We start from the raw sequence: 14033 nt of genomic DNA, 5'->3' as shown, positions 1-14033 counted from the left end.
ATGCGTCTCTTGGATAATCTACCTTAGGTACCTACACTACCTCATAGTTGTTGTAGTTGGAGGATATTATACTTAAATCCTAATCTAGGTCCCTGTCTGAAGCGCATTTCCCCTCGCAGAAGATAGTAGTTGACGCCATCTCGTCGTGGAGCCATGGACCGCCGGAAAGCCCTAGGATAACCCCAGGATAACCCCTGCTAAGAGTGTATACCTTGAAGGATACGTAAACGAAGTTGATATCGTATCTAGCCTTTGACTCCGACAGACCAGTGCGTATCCTTAGAAATGACATGCTCGCGGCTCGCGTATGAGCAGTTTAGTTCGCCGCAGTGTTTTGAGTGAATCCTACATCCAGTAGATCGTACCTAGATGTAAACCCAACCGCAATATTACCTCCTAGGCGACAGCAGCATTTCAATAATATATCCTTCTCTTCTTTTCTTAAACCATATTATTCGTTTCAGCCAAACTTCCTACTCCCCCCCTTCACCTTATTCTCCTCTTTCCCTTTCCCATCTTTATCCTTCACCCTCCCCTTCCCAATCAACTCCAGGTGTCCCGCTCGCTCCCCCAACAGCTTCTCCGTCTTGGCGACCAGCCCCCCGGCCAGCTTCTTTTGCAGCTTGTCCGCGGCCGACGCGCTCTTCGACTTCGTCACGCGCGCGCCTTTTTTCGTCTTCGGCGGCTGAGGCTTCGCTTTCCTGCCCGCTGATACCGCAGAGGGTTTCTTGGGTTTTACGGCGCCTTGGGCCATTTTTTCTTTTCTTTCTATTTTTTTGTCGGTCTGCTTTTTCTTGTTTAGAGGCGCGGTTGGCGCGGGGAAGGAATATGCGAACGGTAGATAGATGGATGACTGGCTGCCTGGCTGCCTGGATGGATGGATTGGGGTGGTGGAGTGAAGTAGGCTATCGGGATCTGGATCTGATATTTTCTCGCCTGATCTGATCTGAAATAGCCTATGCAAGGTGTATGTCCAAGTGCCGTAGTTCAACTCGGTGGTGGCAGTGGTGCGGCGGGATCCCGATTTCGTTCCCCGACTCTCGTTTCGTCTTATTCGTCTTATTCGTGGAAGTAGTTGAGTTGTGAGAAAATCAAGTCGCACAGCAGAAACTAGAATAACTTTTTTTTTATGGGGCATGCTCTATTGTGACAGGTAGACCCCCCCCCCCCCCCCAATCCCCCGAGAGCTAAGCCCCACTTCCCCGGAGCGGCCCGGGGTATGGCTTGGATCCCGAAATGCCCGATGCTATTCCGGGATCTGTCAAGTTAAATAAAAGGTAATAACTCCTGCAGGCAAAAGGAGGGCTATGCAAATGCCGAGGTATTTTACTCACGAGACGTTGATATGAGAAGTTTATGCATGAGTGCGTGCGTCCAAGGGGTGACCTTACGTGACACTCAGTCGCTTGGTGGTGTTAAGGGTTATTGCAGCTATGTTCACAAGGAAATACCATCATCTAGTCACTTCGCTGTATGCTAATCAACCCATGCTTTTGTAAAATTTTTATTTTATCTTCTCGAGTCTATTGACTCCAAGTGCTATGCTAAGCTAGGTTCATTTTTGGGCGGTTCAGGCCGGATATGATACATACAAAACAGCTATGATTGAATGATGATGCAATGAAGGTGTCCCTTATGCTGGGTATAATCTGGATATCGCTCCCCGGTTCTCCCTTCTAGTTCCATATTTTGTAGCCTGAACTCCGGGTTGAAGAAAGATATCTCCATGCTAAACAATAAAGATGAAGATCAAGTCCAAAAAAATAAAATAAAATAACGCCACGAAGTAAATGCATGTACGAGTGCCCCGGGGCATAAAAGGAATATGTGATAATAATAGTACACGGGCCATCCACGTAGTAGTGGCAATCGAAGAGAAGGAAATTAGTTCGGCAGACGTTGCCCCAGGGTATATATATACAATGCGATAAATGTACAGTACCCTCTAATGCAATGAGATGTAGGAGACATAGGAGACGAGAAAGGAACACGTCAACTAAATGAAGCGTTGAGAAGATTCTGCTTCTTGATTGAGTAGGAGGTATCGTCTCTACTGCACGCTCAGGTACAGGTCCTCGCCATGTCTCGTCGGAGTCAGCTTCGGCTGCCACGTTGGCGTAGCAGGAAGGGAACCCTTAGGGGAGGGCGGGCTTAGCTTCTTCTTGGGACAGAGCGCAAGTACGGCAGCTTTACCAGTCCCAAGTCGCTTTTCCAATAGCGAGCTAGCGGCCTCCTTGGCGGCCTCCTCGTTCTCATGTGTTTGTGCTCGGCTTAAAGGCGAGACGGCGCGTGCTATGTGTTGACGCGGTTGATCCCCTGAGCCTGATCGCGATGACATGGGGGACGGCGTTTGCCTTCCAACTATGAAAGGATTAGGCGAGGGTTCGCTCCCAGCGATTTGCGTCGGTGGCGTTTGAAACCTATCTGGAAACCAAGCCTCGTCACTCGGTAAGCGCGGGGAGAACCGTGATAGCGGACTCTGGACTGATGGCCGACCGTCATCGAGACGAGGCGGTCTCGTCAATTCCGTCTCGCTAATCAAACTGGTATTTGACGTCTGAGCGCTGTCCTGACGCTTAGGTTTTAAGGGCTTGGGATAAGGCGAGTCGCCATTTTTCAACAAAAGGGCGTCACCTTTCAATGTCGGGCTAGGCTGACCAGGGGGCGAGTTAAAAAAGGACGTCCTGATTGTAGGGTCTATATGAAGTAGCGCTCGGTTATGTTTTCCTGAGATATTGACGTATTTGGCTTGTTCTAGTTCAGGGGTAGGAGTACGCATCGTATCTTTAGGAGTGGGAGGGTGTGACAAATGAGTGCCATCAAGCTCGCGGGCATCTTCGTCTAATGAAGCTGTCGAGTAAGAGTTTATTGTTGTAAAGGAGTCGTCAGATAAAACCGTATCAGATCGGTTGCGTTCAGCTCCACGCCCGCCATAAGCGGACATTAGCCGAGTGCGGCGTGCTTCACTGTCTTGCGAATATACGCTAGAAGACCGTTGGTGCCTTCTGGTAGCACGCTCTTCAGATAAGAAAGCTGGTTGCGGCTTATTAGGCAACCCATAAGCTGCTGAGACTGCTGCTGAAATGGACTCGGTCTCTTCCTTCTTTTCTATCGGTGCCATAGTCAGAGGGGTATATGTGTCGAGCTCTGCAACCATGGCGACCTGGCACTGCTCAGATTGGCGATTTTTGTTATTTCGCACCCAATTTCCAAATTTATCAGTTATATATGCAGGTGTTACCCCTGTCACATTTGTAAGGAGGCTAGTCTTGTTGGTCTGCTGTGTACGCCTAGACGACTCGCGAGACAACGCTCTACTTGGCTTGAATAGATCTTTCGGTGGAAGGGGAGGCCGAGGAGGAGGAGGAGCCGTTAAGTCCATATCAGGCTTAGCGGGAAGGAGTTTCGATGTTGGCCTATGAAGCGGAACATGTGACATTGAAGCAGGTGTTGAAGTTAAAGATCGTGAGATGCCCAGTCCAAAGGTATCTTGGCTAAGAGCTGGTGAGTGGAAAGGACCGGGCGAAGGAAGTCTGGGCGGAGTACGAGGTGGCATGGGGGAAGCAGGGAATAACGGCGATGCTATGCGTTGTTGTGGTAGGTGAGGCGGCATTTCGAGATCGGCATTACTGCGGTACGGCGCCGACATATAGTTCCCAAACCCGGGCGTCTCAGCTCCGCCTCTCTCCTTCATTATATTAGGAGATCCACTCCCAAGCCCACGGTAATTTTGCCTGCTCCGACGCCTGAAAAATATTATAGCAGCAATTATGATTGTGATAGCGACAAGAACGCCAATAACGATTCCAGCGATTGCACCGCCCGATAGTGAATTCGATGAGCCAGACGATGGTGAAGAAGCAGCCTCAATTCTCGATCCAGTTTGAGTTGGCGATGGTATGACTATTGAAGCCGGCACTCCAGTTGGGGAGTTTGCGATTGTTGCTGTCAAGACAGCATGTGTGTTCGGCAGAGCTTTGGCTACCTTAGAGCACATAAGATAGGCATCGCGCTTGACGGTACCTAGTATCAGGGTTAGCGTCTGTAATAGTTATATCATATAACATAGAAGGAATTTAGTATACTCACCAGCGATGTCATCCTTACTGCAGATTCCACGTTGTGCTTCGGTACTAATACATTGTAACGCTCCCTCCCCAATTGTATATCCTGAAAGCGACTGCTCTAAGCACATGCATTGTAATGTCGGATTCTGCGTGCAGTCTGTCGACGGGTAGTTGGCTACTACGAACGACTCCAGGCAGGGCTGAGCACATGTCGGTACCAAGCCGAGGATATCGTTACCGAGCTTCGCACCGGCGGCAACGCTGGCTGAGAGTGCAGTCCATATCAAGAGGCGACGAGCCAGAGACTCAAAAGCCATTCTACTCGAAATTATCTTCGGGGGCTGTCAGTATACGATCTTGTCATATAACCGGCCTCCGTTCTGATGTTTGTTTTGTGAGCGAGGTACATTGCATCCTTTGATCGTCAGAGACTGCTCTGGGGATCTACAGGCCTCCTCGATTATGTTTGATGAAGAGCAAAAGGTGAGAAGGGGTCTCAAAAATTGGTCCTCGTGGCAATGAGCTGGGATATATGGTTTTAAGAAACAGATCAAACTCACCTATGACAAGGGGGAGTAACTTAAGAATGGGGAAGTGAACATCCCAGCTCGTTGGTTCTGCACAGCCAACGATGAAGTGAGTTGAAGGAATCCTACGAAAAGATTAATATGAAATATGGAATTGGTGTAAAATCATAAACGGAGAGGGCTCGAAGGATGGTGGAGCCTAAAAAAAGAAGGAAGAGCTTGTTATAGAAGGTCAGTAAGAGACTCAGCAGTTATGGGGGGTCGGAATGGGGTCTCATGAATGAAACATCCTTGGGCCTCTCTATGTACCTAATGTATATGACATACGATTTCAATAATGGTGTTATTCATATTAACTACCTAGGTACCTACCCAGGTACCTAGTGTGTTAGTGATGATGCTTCGAGGTGCTTAAGCCACATCTTAAACGATAGACTTTGACACCAATCGGAAAGGCTGTATTGTCGACGGGTGGTAGCATTCAGTATTTTAGCATCTTGAATAATATCTAAAGCTGGCGTACTGGCTCAGGTGTACTACCACCGGCGGATATCGTAGATGCGGCCAGCCGTGGCATTGTTTATTTGCAGACAGCAACCCCAACAGCAACCCGATGCGAGGTAGGTAAGGGTAGCTTGAGCTGTCATCTCTACTACAATACGTAGGAATAGGTGTGCACAGGTGAATCAATATAGGTTCAATACATGCGAGCAGGGTCAGCCGTATCGAGAAAAGGATCAGCAGAAATAGTCATAATTTGGCAATTGATTCTCTCTGGATGGGAAATCTGCGAGGTGAATGTTGTACATAGTAAGAGCCCCCGAGAGCCCTGAATATGGAGACACGCCTAGTAAGGGCCTGATCTCGATAAGCAGAACGACAGGGGTAGTTAGTCATCAAGTTTAAATATAGATCTCATCTGCAAAATAAGCTCTGGAGAAAGGAAGGTGTGCCGGGAGGGGCAGGGGAGGGGAGGGGCAGACTAGGCGGTGTAATGCATATATTAGGAGGGGTGTATATACATACCATGTACCTACCTTAGATAATGTATGAGCCTTAGGTAGGCTTGCGCGCGTCTAACTTTTAAATATGGCTGTTAAACATTTGCCGCAAGCCGCCCGTTGTCTGGCACCTACTACATACCTATGTAGTGCTTACTGGCCAAATAGCCATAGCCAATGTTATTCCATTGACGCATAGACACCTCTATGTGCATATACCTGCGTCCGGTTGCATCCGCCTGCACACGGCAATATGCGTGCAACGTCACCGTCTTCCTGCCAGGGGTTTTAAACTAAGATGGACCAATCAGGTCTTCGCTGTGCCTCTACCGTCTAACTTTAAAACAATCAAAGCTCTTCAACGTGCGACTAAAAGGATATGCTAGCTAGTTTCACAATTACTATCTGACTTCTTTATCTCCTGCTGAATTAAGTATGCGATTTACTGTATGAGACTCATGCCGCAATATTTTTTGCTAAGAGAAACGTCAGCAATGACGAGATAAAATATTTTGGTAACCCATGTAAAGTCGGCTTGCCCGGCTCATTTAATTTTATTTATTTATTTTGTTTTTTTGTGTAAGAGAGAGAGATCAGTTGTAAGAGGAGGATAAAGGCAATTGCAATCTAGAATATCTGTTTGAATATAGATGCATTATTATCAATATTATCGCTACTATGCGTATAAGTACAAGCACTAAAAGCACGTACCCACCTGGATCGATATTCTAGAAGCTTTACAAGTTTCGATATACTAATAATATAATTATGGCTGATCAAGTAAACTCCTTGCGGTCATGACTAGGATATCGACAAGTTTTTACACTCTTGGCAGCTCCCAATCAATCTATTTAGAAACTTATTTTCCTGTTCGTTCTTAATTTTAAACCACGTGAAGAGAAGCTCTAAGAATATTTCTATGGAGAATGCATCCTCCCTTGTTTCGTTGATAGTGCTATTCTCCTATAGACGTGTTTCGAAACAACTCGCCGATCAACGCAAGCCAAACGAATAGAGAAGGTCACATAGCATAGGAGAAGGATTCCTCCATCAGAATTCTAGCGTAGGAAAATTAAATGACTTTTTTTTTATTGAGAATAGGTATCTGATCATCTCTCATCAACTACAATCCTCTCGTGTAGGATTATTATTTATTGAGCATCTCCAGAGAATGGAAAAACATCACCAACACCAACACCAACAACTTCGTGAAATGCCCGCGTAGTTTGCGCCGAAGTCGTCTTGTTATCGATGTGGTCGCATCCATAACTCAACACGCGAAAATGGAGGGGAAATGGCCCGTTCCATACTTGGTAGGTCAATTCCGATTTAATCCTGGGACCCCTAAGCAGCTCCTCCGCTCGGAACGTAATCTGCCTGAGCTCGGCTCGACTTGATTACTCGCTGAACCTGCGCTTCTGTTTCATCCCAGTCGTCGGGCTTCAACGCGACCAAGTCGATCTCGAGATCGTGCGCGATAGCATTGAGAGCATCAAAGCTCTTCTTGTCCGAGATAAAAGTAATACTGACACCAACGCGGCCAAAACGACCAGTCCTACCAATACGGTGGAGGTAGGTCTCCGTGTCATGCATGCTATCTCCTACCCCTTTCATCGGAATGTCGTAATTAATGACCATGGAGACTGTGGATACATCTATTCCACGGGCAAGCACGTTGGTAGTAATGAGGACCTTGGACTTTCCAGTTCGGAACTCCTCTAATAATGCGTCTCTCGCACTTCCTTCGTAGGCACCGTGAAGGACTGATACCTTATGGCCATCGTTTGTCATTTTTTGCTGGATCTGGGTGGCGCTTTCTCTTGTCTAGTTCTGTTAGCAGATATCACACTTATAGGGTACCGAACACCCAAATCGTTACCTTAACAAAAATAATAGAGGAACCAATGTTCATCAAACCGTATAACTTGCAGAGAATGTCGTATTTATCCGATTCCGAAGGACAATCCATGTACATCTGTGAAATTCCCTTGACCGTGAGCTCCTGCACCTTCAGCTTGATCATGTTTGCGTTAGGTGCAAAAGACATGGCGTATTTCATAACCTTTTCAGGGAAGGTGGCAGAAAATAAGAGGATCTGGATGTTCTGAGGTAGCATCCTGCAAGAAATTATCAGTGATACGCTTGGTAAACTGTATGACTTAGAGGACAGGTGCCGTACTTCTTAACTCGGCTACATTGGTCGCCTAGACCTTGCTGATCCAGCATGTTGTCGGCCTCGTCAATAACGAGGACTCGCAACTGGGATACATCAAATTGACGTCTTCGAATTAGATCCATGACGGTCCCTGGTGTACCAACAACAATGCTCTTGTCGACGCGTCCGTCGCGGGGAATGGAGCTGGGAATAGCAGCTGCCACAGCCAAGTTGGGCAGGAATTGGCCGATATGGCCAATAACCGACTCAATCTGACGAGCAAGCTCACGGCTGGGAGCAAGGAGTAGAGCCTGAGGCTGAGATGGCTTAGTGTGGTCGACGCGGGATAGTACGGTGGTGACAAAGGCTGCCGTTTTGCCGGTTCCAGACTGAGACTGAGCAATCATATTCCGAGGAGGATCGGCGAGCATAAGGGGCAGGGCCTTTTCTTGAACCTTGGATGGTTTCTGGAAGCGCATCGCCGAAAGACCCTTAAGAACTTCTGCGGGACTATCAAATAGATATGGTATTAGCACCTGCTATTGCCTACTTCCACCTCAACGCAATACTCACAGCCCAAGCTCCTCAAAAGTATGAGCAGATCCTAGGGGATTATCTGTGTCTCCCTGAAGGTCACTGAGCTGGACCTCAACATCGTAACTGTTTTCTTGGAGCCTAGAATCATCGGTCTGCTGGGCCTGTCCCTCAGCCGGAGCAGGCTGGCTAATGCGACTAGCTAGATCGGCCATGGCGAAGGGTCACGATATGCGACGCGCGTGGCGAGGTATCGATATAGGCGATGCGCGTAGTTACGATGTTTATGCTCGGAGAGTGTCGAGATCAAGAGATCAAATGCGGAGTTGGGATATCTGGTCGTTCGGTAGCGTCGACGTTGCCGGTTTAGGAAAGAGGACGGAAATGGAGGGGTGATTCTGTGCCTAAGGTAAGGACGACAAAGACGAAGCCTTAGAATATACGAGAATTCTAAGGTTTAGCAAATATGCCCACTCAAGATCTTTGTACCATAAAATGATGGGAAAACGGCGGCAAAGCTACCTAGGTACGTAGATTGCGACGTGCAGTCTACAAGGCACCAACGATGTCTTATAAAAACCGGGATGTAAATCAGATAGAGCTTTTTCCATTGAAGCTGTTAATACAGGTAGGTACTTGTACATAGTAACGTTGGTGGGGCAAATGTGGCTACTTAATACATGTTTAGTGGGGTTATGGAGGAGGGGCACCCCTGAAAAGGTAAGGTAGTTGCCAGCTGGAAGCTTGGATTTTACAGGTGCTATTGACGCGATGTTAATTGTAATTCATAGTACCTAGGTATACCGAATAACCGTGCGTCTACTTTTTAGGCGGTTAGGTACCTACAACCACTAGTTCGTACCTAAAGTGGGCTGTGCTGATACAAGACCCACGAAACGCCAATTAGTACTCGCGCCCTGACCTCTTGGGCCCTGCAACGTCCGTACCCTTTTCGTCATTCTTCAGCCCCCCCAAGGACTAAATAACACATAACGACCTTGCAACAAAATTACGGCTTAAGTTCCGTATTCATGCTATGGCCCTGTTAGATGAGACCTACACAACTACTTCAACCTGCATATTCAATCTTTATCGCCGACCTGTCGATTTTGTGTCTGTATGCCTAGCGGTATCTTCAGTCTGCAATGGCTGAGGTGGAAGCGGTACCAACCTTCGGTACCGAGTTAAAGGTACGATTAATTGCGCGTCACGATATGTTCCCTGTCCCATCTCTATCCATTTCCTTTTCTTTGTGGTGTCGCTAAATTTTTAATATTCGCGATTTGTAGGATGGCTTCAAACCCGCTAATGCTTGGGTAGCCAACGGTATCACATGGCTCGACGACATACAGAGTTTCTACCGAGAACGAAGCGCAATCGAGAAGGAACACAGCGCGAAGCTCAACACCTTAGCGAAGAAGTATTTCGAAAAGAAGAACAAGAAGTCCGCTAGTCTAAGTGTTGGCGACACGCCTGCTATGACACCCGGTTCCCTCGAGAACGCATCTCTGACTATATGGACAACCCACCTTACAACCTTAGAATCACTAGCCGACGAGCATGAGAAATACGGAAACGAACTTATCCAAAAGGTCGCCGATCCCCTAAAACAGTATGCAGGCAGATTTGAAGAGCTGCGTAAGCGTCATCTCGAATATGCTACGAAACTCGAGGCGGAGAGAGAGTCCTCTTATGCCGACCTCCGCAAGACCAAAACAAAGTACGATGCAGCATGTCAAGAGGTGGAGAGCAAGCGGAAGAAGACCGAGTCTGCCTTTGATAAGGCGAAGGCACAAAGCCATTATCAGCAGCAGTTGCATGAGATGAACAACGTCAAGAACACGTATTTGATAGCTATTAACGTGACAAATAAGCAGAAGGAGAAGTACTACCACGAATATGTTCCCGAACTGCTGGACAGCTTACAAGACCTGTCTGAATTCCGTACTATGAAATTAAATATGCTATGGACTACGGCTGCCAATCTAGAGACGGCTATGCTCCGACGGAGTACCAGCCTCGTCGAGAACGTAGCACAAGAAATCACGAGAAATCAACCGCACTTGGACTCTATGATGTATATCCAACACAATATGGGTGCGTGGCAAGAACCGCCCGACAAGGTTTTTGAGCCCAGCCCTGTATGGCACGATGACGATCTCATGGTGACCGATGAACCCGCCAAAATATTTTTACGCAATGTTCTAAACAAATCGAAAGGCCAACTAGGGGATCTCCGACGAGAAGTGGATAAAAAGAGGAGAGAAATTGATAGCGTAAAGCGCATCAAGCAAAGGATACGAGAGGGGACAGAGAACAAGGATGAGGTGCTTGTCGTATCCCAAATTTTTGCCATGCAAGAGGACTTGCATGAAGTCGATCGAAAAAGGCTCACAGCCGAAGTTGAGACCTCAACCATTACATCCGCAGTTGGCGACGTCACTCTAGGCGCCAAAAACCACAATTTCAAATCGCAAACATTTAAAATACCAACGAATTGCGATTTATGTGGTGAGCGGATATGGGGTCTATCCGCAAAGGGGTTTGATTGTAGAGATTGCGGCTATACATGTCACAACAAATGTGAAATGAAGGTACCTGCAGAGTGCCCTGGAGAGCTATCCAAAGAAGAGCGCAAGAAGTATAAGTCGGAACGACAGTCGGCGGCGGGAGCCCTACTAAAACCTCCTACCAACCCGCCAGAACACATTGCCGAACTTCCAGATTTGACTCGATCTAATACTATGAACTCTTTAAGCTCCGGATACGCAGCCAGTGCAAATCGATCAATAAGCGGTGCAACTGTAAGTCCACGTGCCACCGCCACCACCCCCGCCGAAGAAGCGCAATCACCACCTGAGCCTTCGGGTCCTCGGCCCCCTGTGAAGAAAAGTCGCCTCGTCGCTCCGCCACCTGCTGCCTATATTAGCGAGCTACCTGGCAGCTCCGTCAGTAGCGCAGTTGCGAAAAAGGCTCCCGAACAAAAGGGAAAGTTGCTCTATAGTTTCGAGGCGAGCGGGGACGGCGAGGTTACCGTTCCTGAGGGCCGGGAGGTCGTAATTCTTGAACCTGATGGTGAGTCTCACTCTTGAATTTTATCTAAACTTTTACTAACATTGTCACAGACGGATCAGGATGGGTAAAAGTTCGTGCTGGTTATAAGGAAGGGTTAGTCCCTGCCACCTACTTAGAAATCTACCCCCAACCAATTGTGCCCCAAGATACGGGCTCCTCTTCCATAAATAATAGGCCTTCGTCGGTCTATTCAAACTCGGGATCATCCGTAAACACCACAGGTCCAGCAGTCAAGAAGAAAGGTCCGGCGGTCGCGCCACGTCGCGGTGCTAAGAAGTTGAAGTACGTTGTCGCATTATACGACTACACGGCGCAAAGCGATGCCGAGCATAGTATGACGGAGGGCGAAAGATTTGTGCTGATCAAAGATGACCCTGGAGACGGTTGGGCTGAAGTAGAAAAGGGGGGCGCAACCAAGAGCGTACCGGCAAGTTACGTACAAGTAGCAACAGATTAGTAAGGGCTACCTTATACAAAAGGCTTACGTTACGACTGTTATGTTTCATAATAGCTGATAGAAACCAACTGAAGGGTTATAGAGTTTCGACTGCCGATTAGCATTGGATAGATGTGGAGATGTACATATATATGTCGGAAGCAAAGTCGATATCCTGGCGAGAACAGAGCATATTCATTACGGCTTGTACTCGTCGTTTCTGCTGTACCTACCTACCTATTTCCGTGCTAGGGTAATTAGATAGATTGCCCTATGAGAATCACGGTTAGCTTTCGAGAATGGCTTGGATAGAAAACAATCAGAGTAAATAAAGTAATATCAACAAAGCTAGTAGTCCGACTAAAACTGGGAGGCGACACCGTTGCAAGATTTAGGTATTTTAACCTCGGCCATATGATTTAAACTTCTAATGGTCATTCGGTTTCTGGAGCAACGCTGGATTAACAACCGTGATGTGAGGTAACTAAACGACCGATTTGTACTTGTCAGTACCTACCTCTACTCATGCGTACATCTTTTCACCAACGAGGGAGGAACAGTTTAATTCACGCTTGGCATATGATAAAGTTGAGCCGGACAATACAATCTTCACAGCGTGATCATGAGATGGTTTCATACGCGTTGTATACTTGCCACAATGGGCCATAGCTTTATATTTACATAGACATTCGCGGATATCAACAAGAGGATGTCCGGGCCATATACGCGTAATAAACTCAAATATAAGAATTAGTATGTAAACAAGACCTTCGACCCAAGAATTCCCCCCAAAAGTTCAGTCATACAACATCTTCTCAACCTCAGGAGCAACTGCAAGTTCATCATCACATCAACTTACTTACATCTATCCATCGCCAGAGGTTGTTTACAACAATACAATACCTTCTAGACCATATAATTGATTCCAAATTCATCATCACATTAAATCACCTACATCCTTCCATTACCAGAGGTTGTTGACCATAAAACGACATCTTCTCAACCTTAGGATCACTTACAAGTTCATCGTCACGTCAAATCACTTGTATCTCTCCATTACCAGAGGTTGTTCGTATCATAAGAATACAACATCTTCTCGCCCTAAGGATCAAACTACAATTTTATCGTCATATCAAATCACCTACATCAACAATGGAGGATTCTACCGCGCCTCAACAAAAATTCACATGCTTCAAAAACCTACCTCCCGAACTCCGGCTACAGATCTGGGAAGAATGTCTCCCGAGTCGAAGCGTCCCAATGCACGACTCGACACATAGAGACGTCGAAGCGGATCTAGAACATACGGCGCCTCCTGCGGGACCTCTCCCGCCGTTGATCGGGCGCGTCTGCCGAGAATCCCGCGACGTTGCTCTGAAGCACGGTAGTGTACAAAAGACGGCGTTCTGGGACACGCCCGTGTGGTTCAACCGAAAAACCGACCACATCTATATCGGAGCGGACGAGGAGGAACGATGGATGCCGAGCCGCAACGAAGAATCTGCCAACGAGGGGATGGAGCTGCTCGTCCACGACCGAAACATCCCGCTCAGCATAGACAGGGGCATCGTGTTCGTCTCTGATCAAGGGTACCCGAACGGCTACGAATTCGCTCGCTGGACCCTCGAACGCGCCGCCGAGCGCATGGAGTGCAACGTGGTCCTGTCTCATGTCACGATGCACGCCACGCACGAGCAGGCCGTCGCGTCAGGGCTCTTCGGGCACTTCGCCGAAGAGACCCCCGCCTACATCGACATCGAAGACGATAGCAAAATCCAAACTCTAGTCGCTGCCTGCAGCATGCTGTGGGACCAAGAGCTGCCGGCGAGATACAGCGAGCTGGGGCTGGGGCTACCGCGGTTCTCGACGCCACCGTTGCCGCGGCCGCAGACGAACGCCGAGCTGCTCTGGCTCAAGGACAACCTGGTCAAGGCCGGGCCGCGCTTCGACTTGCACACCAGCAGCTTCCAGGTGTGCGCGTGGACCCTCTGGCTCAAGATGCACGGCGAGCTCCCCCCCGATTTCCGCCCGGGGTACTTCGCCGACGGCATGGAGGAACAAGAGCCGTACCGGGCGGTGCTATCGCGGCTCCCGAAGTTCAATTTCGTCGTCGCGGTGCACCTCAAGAAGACGCAAGCGAGGGGCGCGTAGGAGGAACAGCGCCGCCATTTACGCTGGCTGGGAGCATGAGCGAGGAAAGGAAAGGAAAGGGGGAAGTTGGAGAGGATATGGAGTGGC

At 48.1% G+C, this 14033-nt stretch overlaps 4 protein-coding genes across 4 annotated transcripts; 1 reads left to right on the top strand and 3 right to left on the bottom strand.

Moving 5' to 3' along the window:
• Nucleotides 1-79: 79 nt before the first annotated feature.
• On the bottom strand, nt 80-754 carry F4812DRAFT_460903 (uncharacterized protein; the record flags this gene model as incomplete). The annotated part of the gene is made up of 2 exons (XM_047937778.1): nt 80-256; nt 491-754. The coding sequence occupies 2 exons, from the start codon at nt 752-754 to the stop codon at nt 80-82; spliced, it is 441 nt and encodes a 146-aa protein (XP_047788238.1).
• Nucleotides 755-1765: 1011 nt separating this feature from the next.
• F4812DRAFT_88843 (uncharacterized protein) lies at nt 1766-4539 on the bottom strand. The gene is made up of 2 exons (XM_047939516.1): nt 4090-4539; nt 1766-4023 (listed from the first exon to the last, which is right to left on the bottom strand). Exons 1-2 carry the CDS (start codon nt 4382-4384, stop codon nt 2051-2053), a joined length of 2268 nt encoding a protein of 755 aa, XP_047788237.1. The 5' UTR covers nt 4385-4539; the 3' UTR covers nt 1766-2050.
• A 2120-nt stretch (nt 4540-6659) lies between these two features.
• F4812DRAFT_435058 (DEAD-domain-containing protein) lies at nt 6660-8981 on the bottom strand. The gene is made up of 4 exons (XM_047934741.1): nt 8324-8981; nt 7775-8260; nt 7475-7712; nt 6660-7419 (listed from the first exon to the last, which is right to left on the bottom strand). The coding sequence occupies exons 1-4, from the start codon at nt 8497-8499 to the stop codon at nt 6940-6942; spliced, it is 1380 nt and encodes a 459-aa protein (XP_047788236.1). The 5' UTR covers nt 8500-8981; the 3' UTR covers nt 6660-6939.
• A 3966-nt stretch (nt 8982-12947) lies between these two features.
• F4812DRAFT_460899 (uncharacterized protein) lies at nt 12948-13946 on the top strand (the record flags this gene model as incomplete). Its single annotated transcript, XM_047937777.1, has 1 exon — nt 12948-13946. One exon carries the CDS (start codon nt 12948-12950, stop codon nt 13944-13946), a length of 999 nt encoding a protein of 332 aa, XP_047788235.1.
• Between the last annotated feature and the right edge of the window lie 87 nt (nt 13947-14033).

This window comes from Daldinia caldariorum (assembly GCF_022478825.1).
Source record: "Daldinia caldariorum strain CBS 122874 unplaced genomic scaffold F4812scaffold_13, whole genome shotgun sequence".
Taxonomy (NCBI): Eukaryota; Fungi; Ascomycota; class Sordariomycetes; order Xylariales; family Hypoxylaceae; genus Daldinia; species Daldinia caldariorum.
The sequence above is the reverse complement of the archived record's forward strand: the minus strand, read 5'-3'. Positions and strand labels throughout refer to the sequence as shown.

Coding starts and splice junctions, on each gene's coding strand:
- F4812DRAFT_88843 (XM_047939516.1), bottom strand. CDS start 4,384: ATGGCTTTTGAGTCTCTGGCTCGTCGCCTCTTGATATGGACTGCACTC. Junction 4,024..4,089: donor CAGTAAGGATGACATCGCTG/GTGAGTATACTA, acceptor CCCTGATACTAG/GTACCGTCAAGCGCGATGCC.
- F4812DRAFT_435058 (XM_047934741.1), bottom strand. CDS start 8,499: ATGGCCGATCTAGCTAGTCGCATTAGCCAGCCTGCTCCGGCTGAGGGA. Junction 8,261..8,323: donor ACTTTTGAGGAGCTTGGGCT/GTGAGTATTGCG, acceptor TCTATTTGATAG/TCCCGCAGAAGTTCTTAAGG. Junction 7,713..7,774: donor CAATGTAGCCGAGTTAAGAA/GTACGGCACCTG, acceptor AATTTCTTGCAG/GATGCTACCTCAGAACATCC.